The 14,371-nt window shown below is 44.4% G+C and overlaps 1 protein-coding gene across 5 annotated transcripts in view; it reads right to left on the reverse strand.

Moving 5' to 3' along the window:
* RPS6KA2 (ribosomal protein S6 kinase A2) overlaps window positions 1-11,304 on the reverse strand; it is a 308,943-nt gene extending 297,639 nt beyond the window's left edge. For 3 of the 5 annotated variants that reach the window (XM_083828099.1, XM_083828097.1, XM_083828096.1), the window contains exon 1: window positions 11,070-11,227. Coding sequence is in view for 2 of the 5 variants with exons in the window: in XM_083828091.1 (XP_083684217.1) it covers window positions 1,846-1,908 (63 nt within the window). In the remaining 3 variants the exon portion in view is untranslated. Of the gene's footprint in view, window positions 1-1,845; window positions 2,460-11,069 lie in introns of those variants that run through there. The other 2 variants (XM_083828095.1, XM_083828091.1) reach the window with 2 other exon arrangements.
* Window positions 11,305-14,371: the final 3,067 nt, after the last annotated feature.

A 14,371-nucleotide genomic window follows, 5' to 3' on the forward strand; every position in this document is an offset into this window, starting at 1 on the left:
AGGACCCTTTAGGAATTCTATCCACAGCATAACTTAAGAGGGTTATAAATTCTAGCATCTATTTAATGTGCTTAAAAGATACCAATAAATTCAAGAGACTAAGTGGTGCTTTATCTGTTGTTCTTATCTAAGCCACAAAAAGTTTACGCCTGTAATTCCCTAATGTCTGTAAGCTTTTTATAGCTGAAATCTCATCAGGACTGATTATCTCAACATAGCTCATAACTACAGTATTCCTGAAAGCAGGAAACGCTAAACAAAAAACATCTGATTAACTAGTTTTCTAAAAGGTCAGTTACTCTTGGTAAGGAGACCCACATACTTTCCTCCTTTTAACTGGAAGAAGGACCTAAATGGTCCTTGACCAAGGGAGGTGAAAATGGAAAGCTGTTGTCTCAAGCAACAGTCACTGGGCCTTAGTGCAGAGCTGAGAGCTCAGCCTATGATCCAGGGGTGTTCTTCCCAGGGGCTGATGCAAATAAAGCAATCTGGGCAATGGTTGCAGTGTTTTCTGTCTAGGGCATAAAGAAAAATGCTGGAGGAACACACATAAAGATTAGTTTTAGGAGGAAGGAAGAAAGCAAATGAGCACATGGACTCTGAATACTGTGGTTAATGGAGAGGCAGACTTGGTTTTGAGAAAGAAGAGCACAATTTCTGATGTCCAGCAGAAAACTGTTCACAGCGAATACAGTTATATACATCTCCTGATTGAGAACATAGCTCAACAAGGTGCCAGCTGATTACTTTGAATCAGGAAAAATATGCGTTACCCAAATCTTGTCTGTTAGCACTCAGACTTCTTGCACAGCACAAACTGGAGTAAGAGGCCGTGCTCATTCAAGGGAGTGAACTACAGAGTGCAAATCTCTCTGAGCCCCCAAACTAGCTCTGAACCTAAGGACTCCACAACAAGCTGCACCGGTATTACACACTATAGTATCGCTGCAACTGTACTGCTCAGGTATTTAAGCTAGCACTTCATACAAAAACCTTCTGCAGATTTCAGCAACTCAGCTTTTGAGACAAGTGCTGTACCTTCCCTGTAGCCTGGAAGTTTAATTCACCTCTCCCTCCCAACACCCCTACCAAAATCCATTTCACAACTCTGGCCAAAGAGCTTGGGAAGTCTGCAAGAGTAAATGAAACTCAGTGGTACAAGACAAAACACACACACACACACACACCTCTCCCAAGTTTTACTGGTCCATTTACGTCACCTGATACAGCCATGTACCCTGTGCTAGAAGCAGTTGACTAAGAACACATCACTTTTATTGCACTACAAAAGAGCAACAGAAAAGCTGAGGAACCAGCTGTGCCTGTTACTGCACAAAACCATGATACCTTCCTTCCTAGATACAAGTAAGAGTCCTAAAGCACAGGTAGAGAAGCCACTACAAGACAAATCGTGAGCATGTGTATCACAGCAGCCAGGCAGCTATCACACCATTACATGCTTCCAGCACGACCCTGGAAGCACAGCCTGGTGCTTCGAGTGGATGGCTGAGGGTCTGACTTCCCCCGAGGTTGTGCCGATGCCAACCCAGACGCGAGGATGCTCGGAACCCAAAACAGACGCAAGGACCCCAGACTCACCCCGGCCTCAAGTCAGAGGCCACACAGGCTGCCCTTTCACCACGAAGCGAGCCCCCCCCTGTTTCCCACCCCAGCACAGGCGGGCAGCTGCCCTCACACCGTGCCCATCACCGCACCTCGGGGCTGCCCTGATGCCCCCTGGTCCCCTCCGGCTTTGGGGCACCAAAGAGGTTTCCGAGCCGGGAGCGGAGGGGCTGCAAGATACTCGGAAAGGAGGGTGGGGGTCCCCGCAGCCCCCCCGCTCACCTCCGTCTCCATGGGCTCCACCTCGATGCCTTTCCATAGCTCCAGCAAGTGGGCGATCGGCATGCTGGGCGATGCCTGCCGCGAGCCGGGAGGGGGGAAAAATAAAATAAAATAAAATAGAAAAAGCCGGAGGAGAGCGCAGCGGGAGGAGAGGATGGGGACGGTGCGAGGCGGCGCCGGGACCCTCCGGACGCTCGGAAGGAGGCTCGGAGCCCACCCAGCCCCGGGGAGCCCGGGGGAGCCCCGCTGCGCTCCGCTCCGCTCCCCGCCGGTGCCGGGGATGCTGAGGATGCCGAGGATGCTGCGGCGCTGCTATGGAGACACAGAGCCCCCGCCCCCGGGCCGGGCCGGGCCGAGCCCCCCAGCACCGGGCGGCCCCTCCGAGGGGCGGGGGGTAATTTAGGGTCAGCCCCGGGGGGGTCTGCCCACCCCTCGGCTCAGTGCCAGGGAGCGCTGCTGGCAGAGGGGCACGTGAAATTTACCCGGCCCCACGTTCCGGTATTAAAACATGTAAGCCAGGAGATAAGTGCTTGTTGTCCCTTACTACGCTGCCTGTAGTAAGCCTCTTCCTCTCCTCCTCCAGCTCCCGCAGCCTATTGCAAGCTTACTACAACTGCCATGACACACCGCGCCAGCGGCAGGCACCACGGTCCCTGCAGGTGCTCGGCCAAATCCAGGGTGACACGGGCAGGTTACCTTCTTCTGGCAACTTAATTGTCATCTTATGAAAGGCACACTGCTGCTAAATAAGGCACTGTTCAAAGAACCGTTTCAGAGCAAATACTGTGCAAAGTGCGTTTCTCTTCTGCTCCACACTCAAAAAGCCACGGTTTATTTCCATAGCAGCAGTGCTCTTCGCTACGATTTGCACAGAGGAAGGGTCAAGCAGTGTTCTTCCCTGGATGCCATTTCAGCTCCCTGTGATGCTGTTCAACAGTAAGCTGCTGAACCCAAAATACCATACAGGGTTACAGGAGAATCAACACCTCACTGACCGCAGTAACAGAAGAGGCACATCAAACAGGGCCAAGAAGAGAGCTGTGTATTCGGATCCTCCAGAACTGCAAGAACTCAGTCTTAATTCTCCAGTGAAATACGAACACTTTTCCCAGCATCTACCAACTTTGAACTAACAATTTGTAACACCAATTATGCAGCTTAATCTGCTTTACAGATTGAGCAATTAGATACCTACATTACCACTTCTAAAAAAAGAAAAAAAAGTGTGGGTGCAGTCAGTCACATCCCAGACCCATACCTGAAATCAGAAGCTGCAGTACCTGGCTGCTGCACAGCCCGTCTCTCATGCTTTGCCCATGCTTCTCTTCCAGCAGCATGGGTCAGAGGGGGACGCATTTACTACCTGGAACCTGATGCACAGGTGCCCCTGAACTGCCTCCTGGTGCCCAACCTGTGAGATCAGAGCCAAAAATCAAGTGAAAAATGGATTCAGAGCACAAACCCAGAGGCCTTCGTTGATCAAATGGACACATTCCCAAAGACATACAGAGGTTGTACATGATATCACATCATCTTGATTTTTATGGAATCACAGAATGGTTTGGATTGGAAGGGACCTTAGAGACCACCCAGTTCCAACCCCCTGCCATGGGCAGGGACACCTCCCACCAGACCTGGTTGCTCAAAGCCCCATCCAGCCTGGCCTTGAACATGGATTCCTTCCAGAGACTGGGCATCCACATCTCTAGGCAATTTCTTCTGTGCCTCACCACCCTCACAGTCAAGAATTTCTTCCTTATATCTAACCTAAGTTTACCTTCTTTCAGCTTAACTCTTAACTCCTTGTCCTATCACTACAGGACCTGATAAACAGTCCCTCTCCAGCTTTCTTGTGGGATTCCTACAGGTACTGGAAGGCCACTCTTCTCCAGGCCAAATAACCCCAGTTCCCTCAGCCTGTCTTCATAGGAGAGGTGCTCCAGCCCTCTGATCATCCTCACAGCCCTCCTCTGGACCACAGCTTTGTTTTTAAAAGCTTTATGTTTAGCTCTAACAAGATTAGATTTTAGTCTTTGGGACACAAAGCTCAGGTGCCACAGGCTGAGAGCGACAGTAAAATGTCCACAGCCAACATGGAACAGCTGAAATTGGACATGCCCAGATAGTCTTAGGGGAAGCCAATCAAGGAAACAAGCTGGGGATCGCTGACACCTGCATTCAAGTTACACAACAGGTGCAAGCACATCTAATATTTTAAAAAGTCTTTTCTAACAGATTAAATTGCATATCTCAAGACACCAATGTTTCCTTAAATATCTATTACTAAACCTTGGAGTAAGCTTTTTTTAAAAAAAATATTTTCATGTTTGTTTGGACAGCCTGAACATGCATGAGGTAAAAACAAAGGGAAGACCAAATGAAGTCTTGCTATTCCTTTAGCATATATGTTTTTGTTTCAAGTGTGATGCTTGTATCCTGGAGTAGTCTCACTGCACTCTTTCAGCACTGGAAGTTGAATTGGACCTAAATCAAGTATTCAAGTTTATTAAACTAACCAAAATATGTATTTCATATTCCACCCCTTAACACACATGAAAATAAAAGAAATCTGTCTTCAGTTAAGAAATTCAGATAATGCAATTTTCACTCATTTCTTTCTCTTTTGCTGCCTTTACGAACCACAGTAACCCCACTGAAGTCTATGGCATATTTTTTACTAGAAGTTTTGCAAGAACAGAGCCTCCTTCACTAACAAGGATACCATTTTTCTTCTTAATGATGTAAGTATTGTGCTAGGATCTTTATTCATAAGGAAAAAAAGCATCTTTGCATGTTCACAGCCTCAAATTCCTAAATATTTGGCAAATTAAGTTCATAATAGAAATAGGTATATTTGATCTACTTAAGAATCTGAAACAGAGGTTAATCGTGTAGCACTAGAAATAATTGCGTCACTACAAAGCAATCAGTAACATTTACAGTAACATCTAATGGACAGCCAGGACCGATGTTCTTTTGGGTGAACAGAGTAACAGACAAAAAAAATCATGCTTCCCTACCCAGGTCCCTGGAGTCTACTTACAAAGATATTGGGTCAAAAAAGGGACTGAATTTTACAAAATCAGGAACAGTCCTCTTCCAAAAATATCACATATGGGTTGGGATAAACAAGTAGAAGGAGGGGATGGCATAGGTGGAATATTGCAGAGGCAAAAGATATGAAAGGGAGGAGATGAAAGTCCAAAGCAATTTGTCTCCAAGGACACACAATAATTCTGGTCAGAGCAAGGAGTCATGGCTAGAAATAGTTATTTTTTATTATTATTTTATTTTAACCTCCACACACACGCACACCCCAGAGAGGTTAGTTAACCACAGTCACAGTTCAGTAGCAGAAGTAATAACTGCAGATATGCTAACTAGGTCAAGAATTGCACGAAGATTACTTAGCTTGTTTGAAGAGTATAAAAGCATTTTTATCTCCTGTGTAAGAGAGCACTGGACTACTTACATGGTGGTTTTTAATCTATTTTTACCTGTCTCCTGAGTACTAGCTAATGGCTGCTGCCAGATGCAGAGTGGGGGGATTAGATACATCGATATCCTGTGGTGTTATGGTAACTCCTACACGGGCAGGAGATGCACAAGTGCGTAAGAAAATTTCTGCAGTGTTATCTATAAATTGTATCAAAACACTTGACACTAATAATTTATACCTCCACTGCTTTCTGAAGATGAAAAGTACTATTTCCCATTTGAAACACGGAAGGGAAGAGGTGCAGACAAGTGTTACTTTCTGTTGGTAGCTTAACATCTTTCTAGGCTCTTGAAACCACACACATGCACAACTCATTTTCACTCAAAACGTGAACTAGACAGCCTGGCTGAAAGCATCATCTGAACACAGAGCAAGGCTGGAACGGACTAGTGAAACCAACGGAAATCCTCCCTGCTTCAAAGGCGTTCCCAAGTCCTGCTCCACATTTAAATATCCATTCCTGCTTGCCACAGCATGAACATCACCTATTGTTAGGCAGGCCACACTGACACCAGCAGCATCTGCCCAACTTTTCAAAATGTTTTCTGTCAGCCCTCCGGCCAAGCCAAGCCTCCTTTGCTGCACACAGCTTTCTGCAGCAAAGTTGACACTCACCCAGTCCGTTCAGTGCCGTGCCAGCAAAGCTTCAGCTCCACATTCAGCACCTCCCAGGTGTACAACAGCCACAGGGAACATTTACTTAGAGGAAGGGTTACTGTGAGTGCTAGCACTGAGAAGAAGTCAGCTCTCCCAAGTGTCAATATCACTGGACCATTTTTTTTTTTTTTGGCGGGGGGGGGGGGGGGTGAATAACACAGCAATAACAACAGCAACAAAAACCCATGTCAGATTGCTAGGGGCAAATAAAAAAAAACAGCCCCTTCCCTTGTCCACTTCAGCTACTTCACTAGAGAACATCCAGCCACATTTAGGTGCACCTCCTGTCTCATGTCATTTTGGCTGCCTAAAGGCTCCCAGATAGTCTTGAACGCTCAACTTTGAGATGCCCAAACATTGATAATTACTGTAATCGCTCAAGCAAACAGACTGCACACTGAAATGTGTGAAGTTTCCCCAAAGGATACCTAGCATTTAGAAGGAAGCCACACAGGAGCAGAGCATTAGCAATATCTCCTGCAGATCACTTAAGATTCCTGAGGAATGAAAAGAAGATTTTATTTGGTCCTTTCCAATGACTCCTGCCACATACGGCAGCCAAAAAGGATGAATCCCCCAAGTCAGGAAAAATTCTGCCCTGTGGCACATACACAGAGATTTCAAGTAAGAAGCCAACTTACTCTGCAGAATATTTTTACCTATATGTTATGCACATGTATTGCCCTCTCCAAAATACAGGCACAGATTTGAGAGCAGCACAGGAAGACTAAGATACACTTGAACACTTAGAAATACAGCAGTCAACAGCAAAAAAACTGACATGAACTGGAGAAACAGAACACAGAAGTTCATCAGAACATCATCTGATGGAGACCCATCAGTAAAGGTTCAGTCACACTGCAGTCACTGCACAGTTGCCTAAAGCAATGCATACAAAGACCACGCAAGAGCAGAACCACAACAGCAAGTGGAGATGTCTGAGCACATCACAGTAGACCAGCACAGCCCAGTGTGCACCCATCATTTGTGGGTCCATCAACAGCCTCTCTAGCTTACCATAAAATACAACCCTCTGGCAGGGGTGTAGAAAGGAAGACCATAATCCTGTATTATCTGTCTGTACATTACGGAAGGCAAATGGATGAAACTTGTTGTGTGTGACCAGTTTCCTATAGTCTATGCAATTCACCTCTGTTCATATCCAGTTGGGCCTGTATTAGTGGGGTGAAGTCCATCGGTGGGTGGATGGATAGATGTCAAATGCCAGAAGTAAGCTGGTAAAAGTAGGACAGTCTAAAAACTACACAGGAACCATGCATCACTATGGTGGATGAGAGTGTCAGTTGCCTATGCCTTTTTGTTTTTATACCAGAGTCATCAAAATGACTCTTCCTGATTGAAAGCAGGCAAACAAACAAGATCTCCCACACTACTATTTTTTTCCCTGGGAGCAGATGTAGAAATGCTTTGAGCTCATTACTAAAGCAAGATGACTACAGTTCCTCAGCAGAAGCTGTCTTGATTCAGTGCTTCAACATTAACTGCTTCAGGTTCAGCACTTGAATGTTCACCATCACTTGTGTGGAGCACGCAGAGGAGCACATAACAATTACACACTGCTAAGTGAGCAAGGCACAGGGGAAAACATTGCTTACTCCAACATAAGGGGTGTCCCTCATGCTGATAAAGTAGTTACCTATTTAATTCTGAATTACACACCTGATCATTGCTGAGAAACCCAAAGTGAACTGAAGGCAGGTAAAATAAGGCTTTCAACATCAAAGCGGTATGCATCTGTTCCCTGCAAAGCTCACAGCTAATCATTTGTGAAATAAGAGTCTTGTCCATTGTGTCTCCTGAAATATGAAATGCTAAACACCTACAAGGTCTACTTAATCACCGACCTTTGCAGTGCTCTGGCTTGACCACCTGTACTTGATCAGGAGGCCTAGACTGAACAGGAAAAGCAATGCTTAGAGAGTAACAGTGGTAATTGGGCTCCTTCAGTTTAAAGGGTGTGACAGATTGGTGTTACTGACCAAGATCCTGTGCAGCACCACTGCCTTAGGTTAGGTACAGCGCAAGGACTGGCCTCAGTCTGGGTGCTTCCGGGCTTGAGAGCCAACACAGAAACCAGAACAGCACAAAGCAGCATCACAAAGGATCTGCCAAGCCAAGGTCAGCCTCAGCTGCCCACTCTACTTGAGTGCCACTTACACTAAGCCAGGTGGTGACTGTTTTCTCCAAGGTCAGTTAGGATATCTGCATCACACTTGCACTGGTGGGCCCACAGGGCAGGAAAGCCAGGGCTGATTTGCTGCCAGTTTACCCAACACCCAGCTCTTGTTAGCCTCCTTGCTGAGAGAAAAACAAGCCACTGGTAGAGCTGAGCTGCCAAGCACAGGACAGTCTTATCTGCCGCCTCCTGTGCCTAATATGAGATTAAGGGACTCCTGCAGCAGAGATGCTGACTTTCGGAAGCTTTCAGTCAAGTGATCTCTTACACAGCAAGCCCCCATGCAGGCTTCTGGGATGTTCCCCATTGAAGCAGTACTTCTCGTTACACTGAAAAAACACCAGTTAAACAGGTGGCTGTATTGGCAGTAGAGAAAGTTTTCCTTCTTTAAGAGCCTACAGTAGGTTTTGTTACTTGATGTTTTCAGGTCACAAGCACAGAACAGACCATTTTCACCCAAATAGGTTGCATAATTCCTCAAGGAGCAGCTCAAAGTGCAATTGGGCAGAGACTTGAGGGGCACATACAGTCACTATCACAGCAGTGACACCTCGGCTGATTGAAAGGGCTCCATCCAGCTGGCAGCACATGGCCCCTTTTGGAAGGGGACTGTAGGACAGCCCTGGCATTTTTCTCATGGCAGAATGCTCAGGAACTGGGATTTTCCATGTAAACTTCCAGAATTCCCCACCCCAAAAAAATATTCAGCACCAACCGCCTCCCAAAAAACCACCTGGAGTTGACATCTAAAACATTGCATTACAGAAAGAAAATTGGGTAAGTAGCCCAGGAGACATTGTGATAGCAATGAGATAGCAGAGAAAAAAAAAATTGCCCGGGCATATATGTAGAGAAATATCTAGAGACTTGCAAGCAGTACTTCTCAAAAATAAAAGCCAACAAAGGTAATGTTTATGTGACACAGAAGATTACACACAAGCCATAGAAATCCACAAAGTAATTTCCCCAGTAACTCTGACACAGATATTTTAGTTGAATGAGGACAAGAGTCCCAGCTCGGGGCACACTTGCATTTAGAGTCTTCTAAAAGACTGCAAAAGAGATGCACTCCACTTAAACAGCATCAAGATAAAATAATAATCATAAATTAAAGCACTTCCAAAACAAATTCAATTTCAACATCAGGGAAAGCAGCAAAGCATCAGGCAAAGGGCATTATACATGATGCTAAGCAACGTTTAAATAGAGCATGCTATGTTCACCAGTTGCCCACTTCTCCTTCAGTGTGCTTGTCCAGGCAGATAAAACAAACTCCCTCTGCATTTAACAGAAGCATGAGCTTCTCATGCAGCTGCAGAGATATTTGCAGGAGCAGCAAAGTAGCAAAAGAAAAACAACCATTCTGAATATTTGTGTGGAGGCCTCGTGTCAGGGCAGGGCTCAGGACACCACTCCCTCAAGTTACTTCAAGACCTGCTCACACCGCTCAGCTCTCAGGCAGTAAATCGTGAGCTCACCCACACAGAAGAAGAGTAAACGCAGCACTGATGGGAGTCATTGTGGCTGGCTGAGGCTGTACAGATTCCCCTTCGAGGGATCTAATCTACAGGCAGGGAACTAATAGTCTGTTCAAAGTAAACAGCACCAACCAACCAGTATTACAGAAGCTTTGCTGCATCACGTGTCCTTAGCTCTGAAGGGGACTACTACCTCTCAAACAGAAACAAAGAATGAAAAAAGCATGAAGAGGAAATAAATAGGAAATCAAGGATTTCTAACAATATATATATATGATTTCAGTGCCTTCAACCAATTCATGCTTCCGTCTTTTTGAAGAGAACCTTAGCCTGAAAATGAAAACGTAGCTAATAGAATTATCCCCTCCCTTGCAGTGCTGAATATAGCTTCTACCAATTCTCCTAAACACTGCAGGTGCTAAGGATCTGATTCTGGTAGGGGAAAAAACTACTCAGAACAGCTATTTTTGAGTGAATTTCTTAAGTGTTTTGAAGTTTAAACATGCAAAACACAGTAATAGTTTGTTTTTGCCTTTTTTTTTCCTTTAAAGTGTGTCATGCTGTATATTTTGATTGTTTGTCCTACTGAATACCGCAGTTATTTTTCCAGACAACTGTAAGATCACTAAGGTACAGCCTTCAATACCTGAGCTCCAGAAATGAAGTACTTTACAGATGATAAGTGAAGGTTTTTTAGCCTGTAGTCCAGCCTGCATCTACTAACCGCACAATTCCAGGAAGATTTCCCCCCTCATCACTACTGCTGCTGTTCACACAGAGGAGACGCTACGGACAGCAAGCTATAGCCCAGAGCTAGATCCTATCACGCTGCGAGAGCAAGTGGAAAAGCCAGACTGTGTAGCACAGCTGTGCATCTCCTCCACATCATTCATATTTCAGTTTTCAGAGAAAAAGAGAAAAGGCTAAAGAAACAGCTCAATGGGCAGGTTAAAACCATGCCACTTAAGGGAAAAAGCCATTTGTTGCCTGTGCTGCCCACTAGTAGAGACACATATCTGCTGCAATATAGCTGACTATTTCTGCAATAGATACTACAAGCCAAACATGCGCTTCTCACAGCAAAGTAACCCAGAAGAGTTATATGTCTAAACTGGAACTAGCAGGACAGCTGTACACAAGGTTAAGGTGAGGTTCCCGTGGGGGAGCTAGTCATGCCACACAAGCCAGACTCCCTCCCCAAACCACAGCAGCAGGATAACCCAGACAGAAGCAGCAAGCCTACTTGGGCAGGGCTGGTGCTTTCTAACATCCAGCTAGATTTTTAAGATTAATAAACCAGGTTGGTAGAACATACCTTCCTCCCACTCAGTGCCCTTCTCCCCATACCTCAGAAACAATAAGGAAATAGGGCTGCTCAAAGCCAGCTTCTCACCTTCACATGTCACAGCTCAGTAGTACAAAGTCTCCAAAAGCCCATAGTGCTAGCACGCTTCCGTACGCACCTCACAGAAAAGGTTACTGCCCCCCATATGAAGCACTACCTCCACACGCAGCAACATCATAAACTACAAAAGAAGACCCAGTCAGAGGAGCACTCAGCCTGCACTAATATACAGCTCCTTGTTAGCATAGTGAGGGCCACCTGGGTGAAGACCACCCACCATCAGGCCTCCACCTGATTCTAGGTTCCAGTGGGAAAGACAAAGGATTAAGTCTTTAGTACCAAGAGTGCTTTCCAGGTGTTTCTGGGCTGGAGTTTTCCAGGATAAAAGTTTTGTGAGATGGCTGGAGTGGTTGCTTCTTTGCTGTATCAGCAGCACTTTACTTCTTGTGGAGCCACTTGCTGTTGGTCAGCCATGGGTCCTGGAGCATAAAATTTTAGTAACAGTGACTTATAGTGATGTTAGTCCTATTGCTAACAGTAGTTATTGGAAGAAAGAAGATGTAATAGAAAAAAATCATATCTAGCAAAACGATCTGAGTTATTGATTTCTTATGTTTTCCTTTGTAATTTGTTATCTTGCTGCCTGAAGATGTTGAGAAGCTCTGGTAGAATTCACAAACTTGTTCCAATTTTGTCTGTTTTCTTGATTCTAAATAAAATTAAGTCTACAGTAGAATTTTATATTTGATTTACGTTTATTTTCCCCTTCTAAATTATGATTTCTATGCTGTTCTTCGAGAAGCATTATATCACTAGCTTGTTTTTGTATTTCTCAAAAAAAAAAAAAGTGTAATTTGTGAACTAAGGCATGAAAAGCAAAAGCCTGCCAAGTTACTGTATGAATACCAATCAATAAAAACTTACTTGTATTGGAAAAGAGACAAGGTTGTTCTGCAAGAATAGAATAACTTATTATCATAAGTAATTTTTAAGGCAGTCTTCAAAAAAATGTCAATGGATTATGCACAGGAGATCAAGTGGACCTGACCATCATCTGGCCAAAGGCTTAACAAAATGAGACAAACATTAGACTGGTGAGGATTTAAGACAGTAGCACATCTATAGCAGTACTCAACCAAGGAATGGAGGGTGACAGCAATCAAAGCCAAACCAAAGGTCTTAGCTTTGACTGTGCAAATGAGTGACGATTTTTTTCGCAAAGAACAGAATTATGCAAGAGCAGTTATGCTTCTGGATTTCAAAACAAAGCTCTCTTGTCCTCATTAGAACCACTCAGACACATGGAGTATATTGCAGGCACTGAGATGCTCTTACCCACTAGACCTGCAATTTGCTTTTCAAGGCTTAGCAAGCTCATATAAAACCAAGGTAACTGCAGAAAGAATAAGAACAAAAGGTTTGAGTTTAGCTGGATTGCAATTTCATTCAGACCTTGGACAGTTGGTAAAAGTCACTCACAGTGTTTCCAACTATCTTCCATAAACGGTAAAACAACACAAGGCATAATCCCTCCCTCATTCGCCAACTTAATTTAACGAACCCACACCCATGTTCATTCTCTCACAGGTGTAGCATATCCCCACATGAGTTTCATTACACTCACTTGTGTCTTCAGGGTTTAACTCCCTAATTAAATTAACATCTAATTAACAAAATGGTTGCCTTCAGCTGATTTTTGAGGCTACAGTTGGGAATTAACCCTACAGGTCCAGCCATTCAGGTGGGAAACCAAGAGAAATTTCTTCTCAGAAAGAGCAGTCAGGCACTGAAATGGGTTGCCCAGGGAGGTGATGGCATCACCATCCCTGGGGGCATTCAAGGAAAGGTTGGGCCTGGTGCTTAGGGACATGGTTTAGTGGCTGACAGTGGTGGTAGGGGGACAGTTGGACTGGACAATCTTGGAAGTCTTTTCCAACCTTAATGATTCTATGATTTCTATGGTTCTTTTCAGCTAACCTGGACCATCCATAAGAATGTCACTGGTAAAGACTTCAGGGCCTTCATAACACTGTCAGGAGCCCTGTGCTCCTCACCACAGAAAGTCCAAGTTCTCTGCAGGGCCTGTCCCCTTGGCTTTCTCCAGCAGCAGGTTGCACTCACCCCTTTGACCCAGCTTTTGACCTGAGTGAGCTCCTACTTTCCACCTCCTCAAGCCAATGCCACATTGACGTGGCATTTTCAAGGGACACCAGATGAACCTGCTTTCACCTTCTGATTCCCAGGTGGCTGCCGTGTGTGGGCTGTCTGGTACCTCCTGTAACAAGTTCACGTTCCCAAGCCAACAGAACCTATGAAATGTTTCAATAAGAGATGTGTTCAGTCTCTTCCATCCTTCAAAAAAAAAAAAAAAAGAAAAAAAAAGCATTTTCAAATTTCCTGGGGGCGTCAGGCTCAGTGAAGGGGAACTGGGTTCTAACTTATTTGCAATGCAAAGTGATATCCCTTATAAGATTAAAAAATAATAACAGTAATAAAAAAGAAACAGGAGGACAGAAAAGATAATGTATAATAAAATAATTATGGAATAATGAGTCTCCAGATTGGCTGACACATACCTATTACTGTATCTACAGTGCTTACTCCTACCCTTTTTTTTTTTTTTTTTTTAACTCATACCTCATTCTATGAATGTGTATTCTAGAAAAAGAGGTGCATTGCAGAAATTACCTTTCCTTTTCACAACTGCAGATCTGCTGTCAACTCTTTGCCCTGGAGATACTTTAACCCACACTTCCTACTCTCCACAGCCAAGTGTTCTTAATTGTTATTATTTGAGTGGAGGAACACCTTGGTCTTCTTGAAAAAGTTGCTGAACCTTTCATAAAACAACTAAAAATTCTCTGAGAAGCAGGAAAGAGGCAATTAATATTTAGTGTCCTGGACATTCAGCAGATGGATGGGAGTACCAAGACCCAGTCCTATCGGAAAAGACTCAATGTTGTGCAAAGGGAAACAGTGCTACTAACAGTTGAAACAACCCAAACCAGACAGGTCTGCCAGGCCAGGATTCCCAGGAGCACAAGGAAATGCATATTCTCTGGAGCAAAAAAGGGACCTAAAAAAAGAATCGCTACACCCTGAGTATTTCAGCCCCTGAGCTACAACAAAATGTTGTCCTGTAGGGGGATTCTTAGTATTTGTGCTGCCTCTTTACATATTATTTCTTTGCATCCATCTTTACAAAGCTATTTTTATCTTTCTAAATCATTAGGATCTCATGCTTTATTTAGCATTAATTGAAATATTTTTCCACCTTTATGCATCGCAGGTATTGCTCTATCTCACAGATCCTCAGACTGTGACAGACCAAAGCTGTCCTAATTTCAGTC

The sequence above is a fragment of the Anser anser genome (genome assembly GCF_964211835.1).
Source record: "Anser anser genome assembly, chromosome: 3".
NCBI lineage: Eukaryota > Metazoa > Chordata > Aves > Anseriformes > Anatidae > Anser > Anser anser.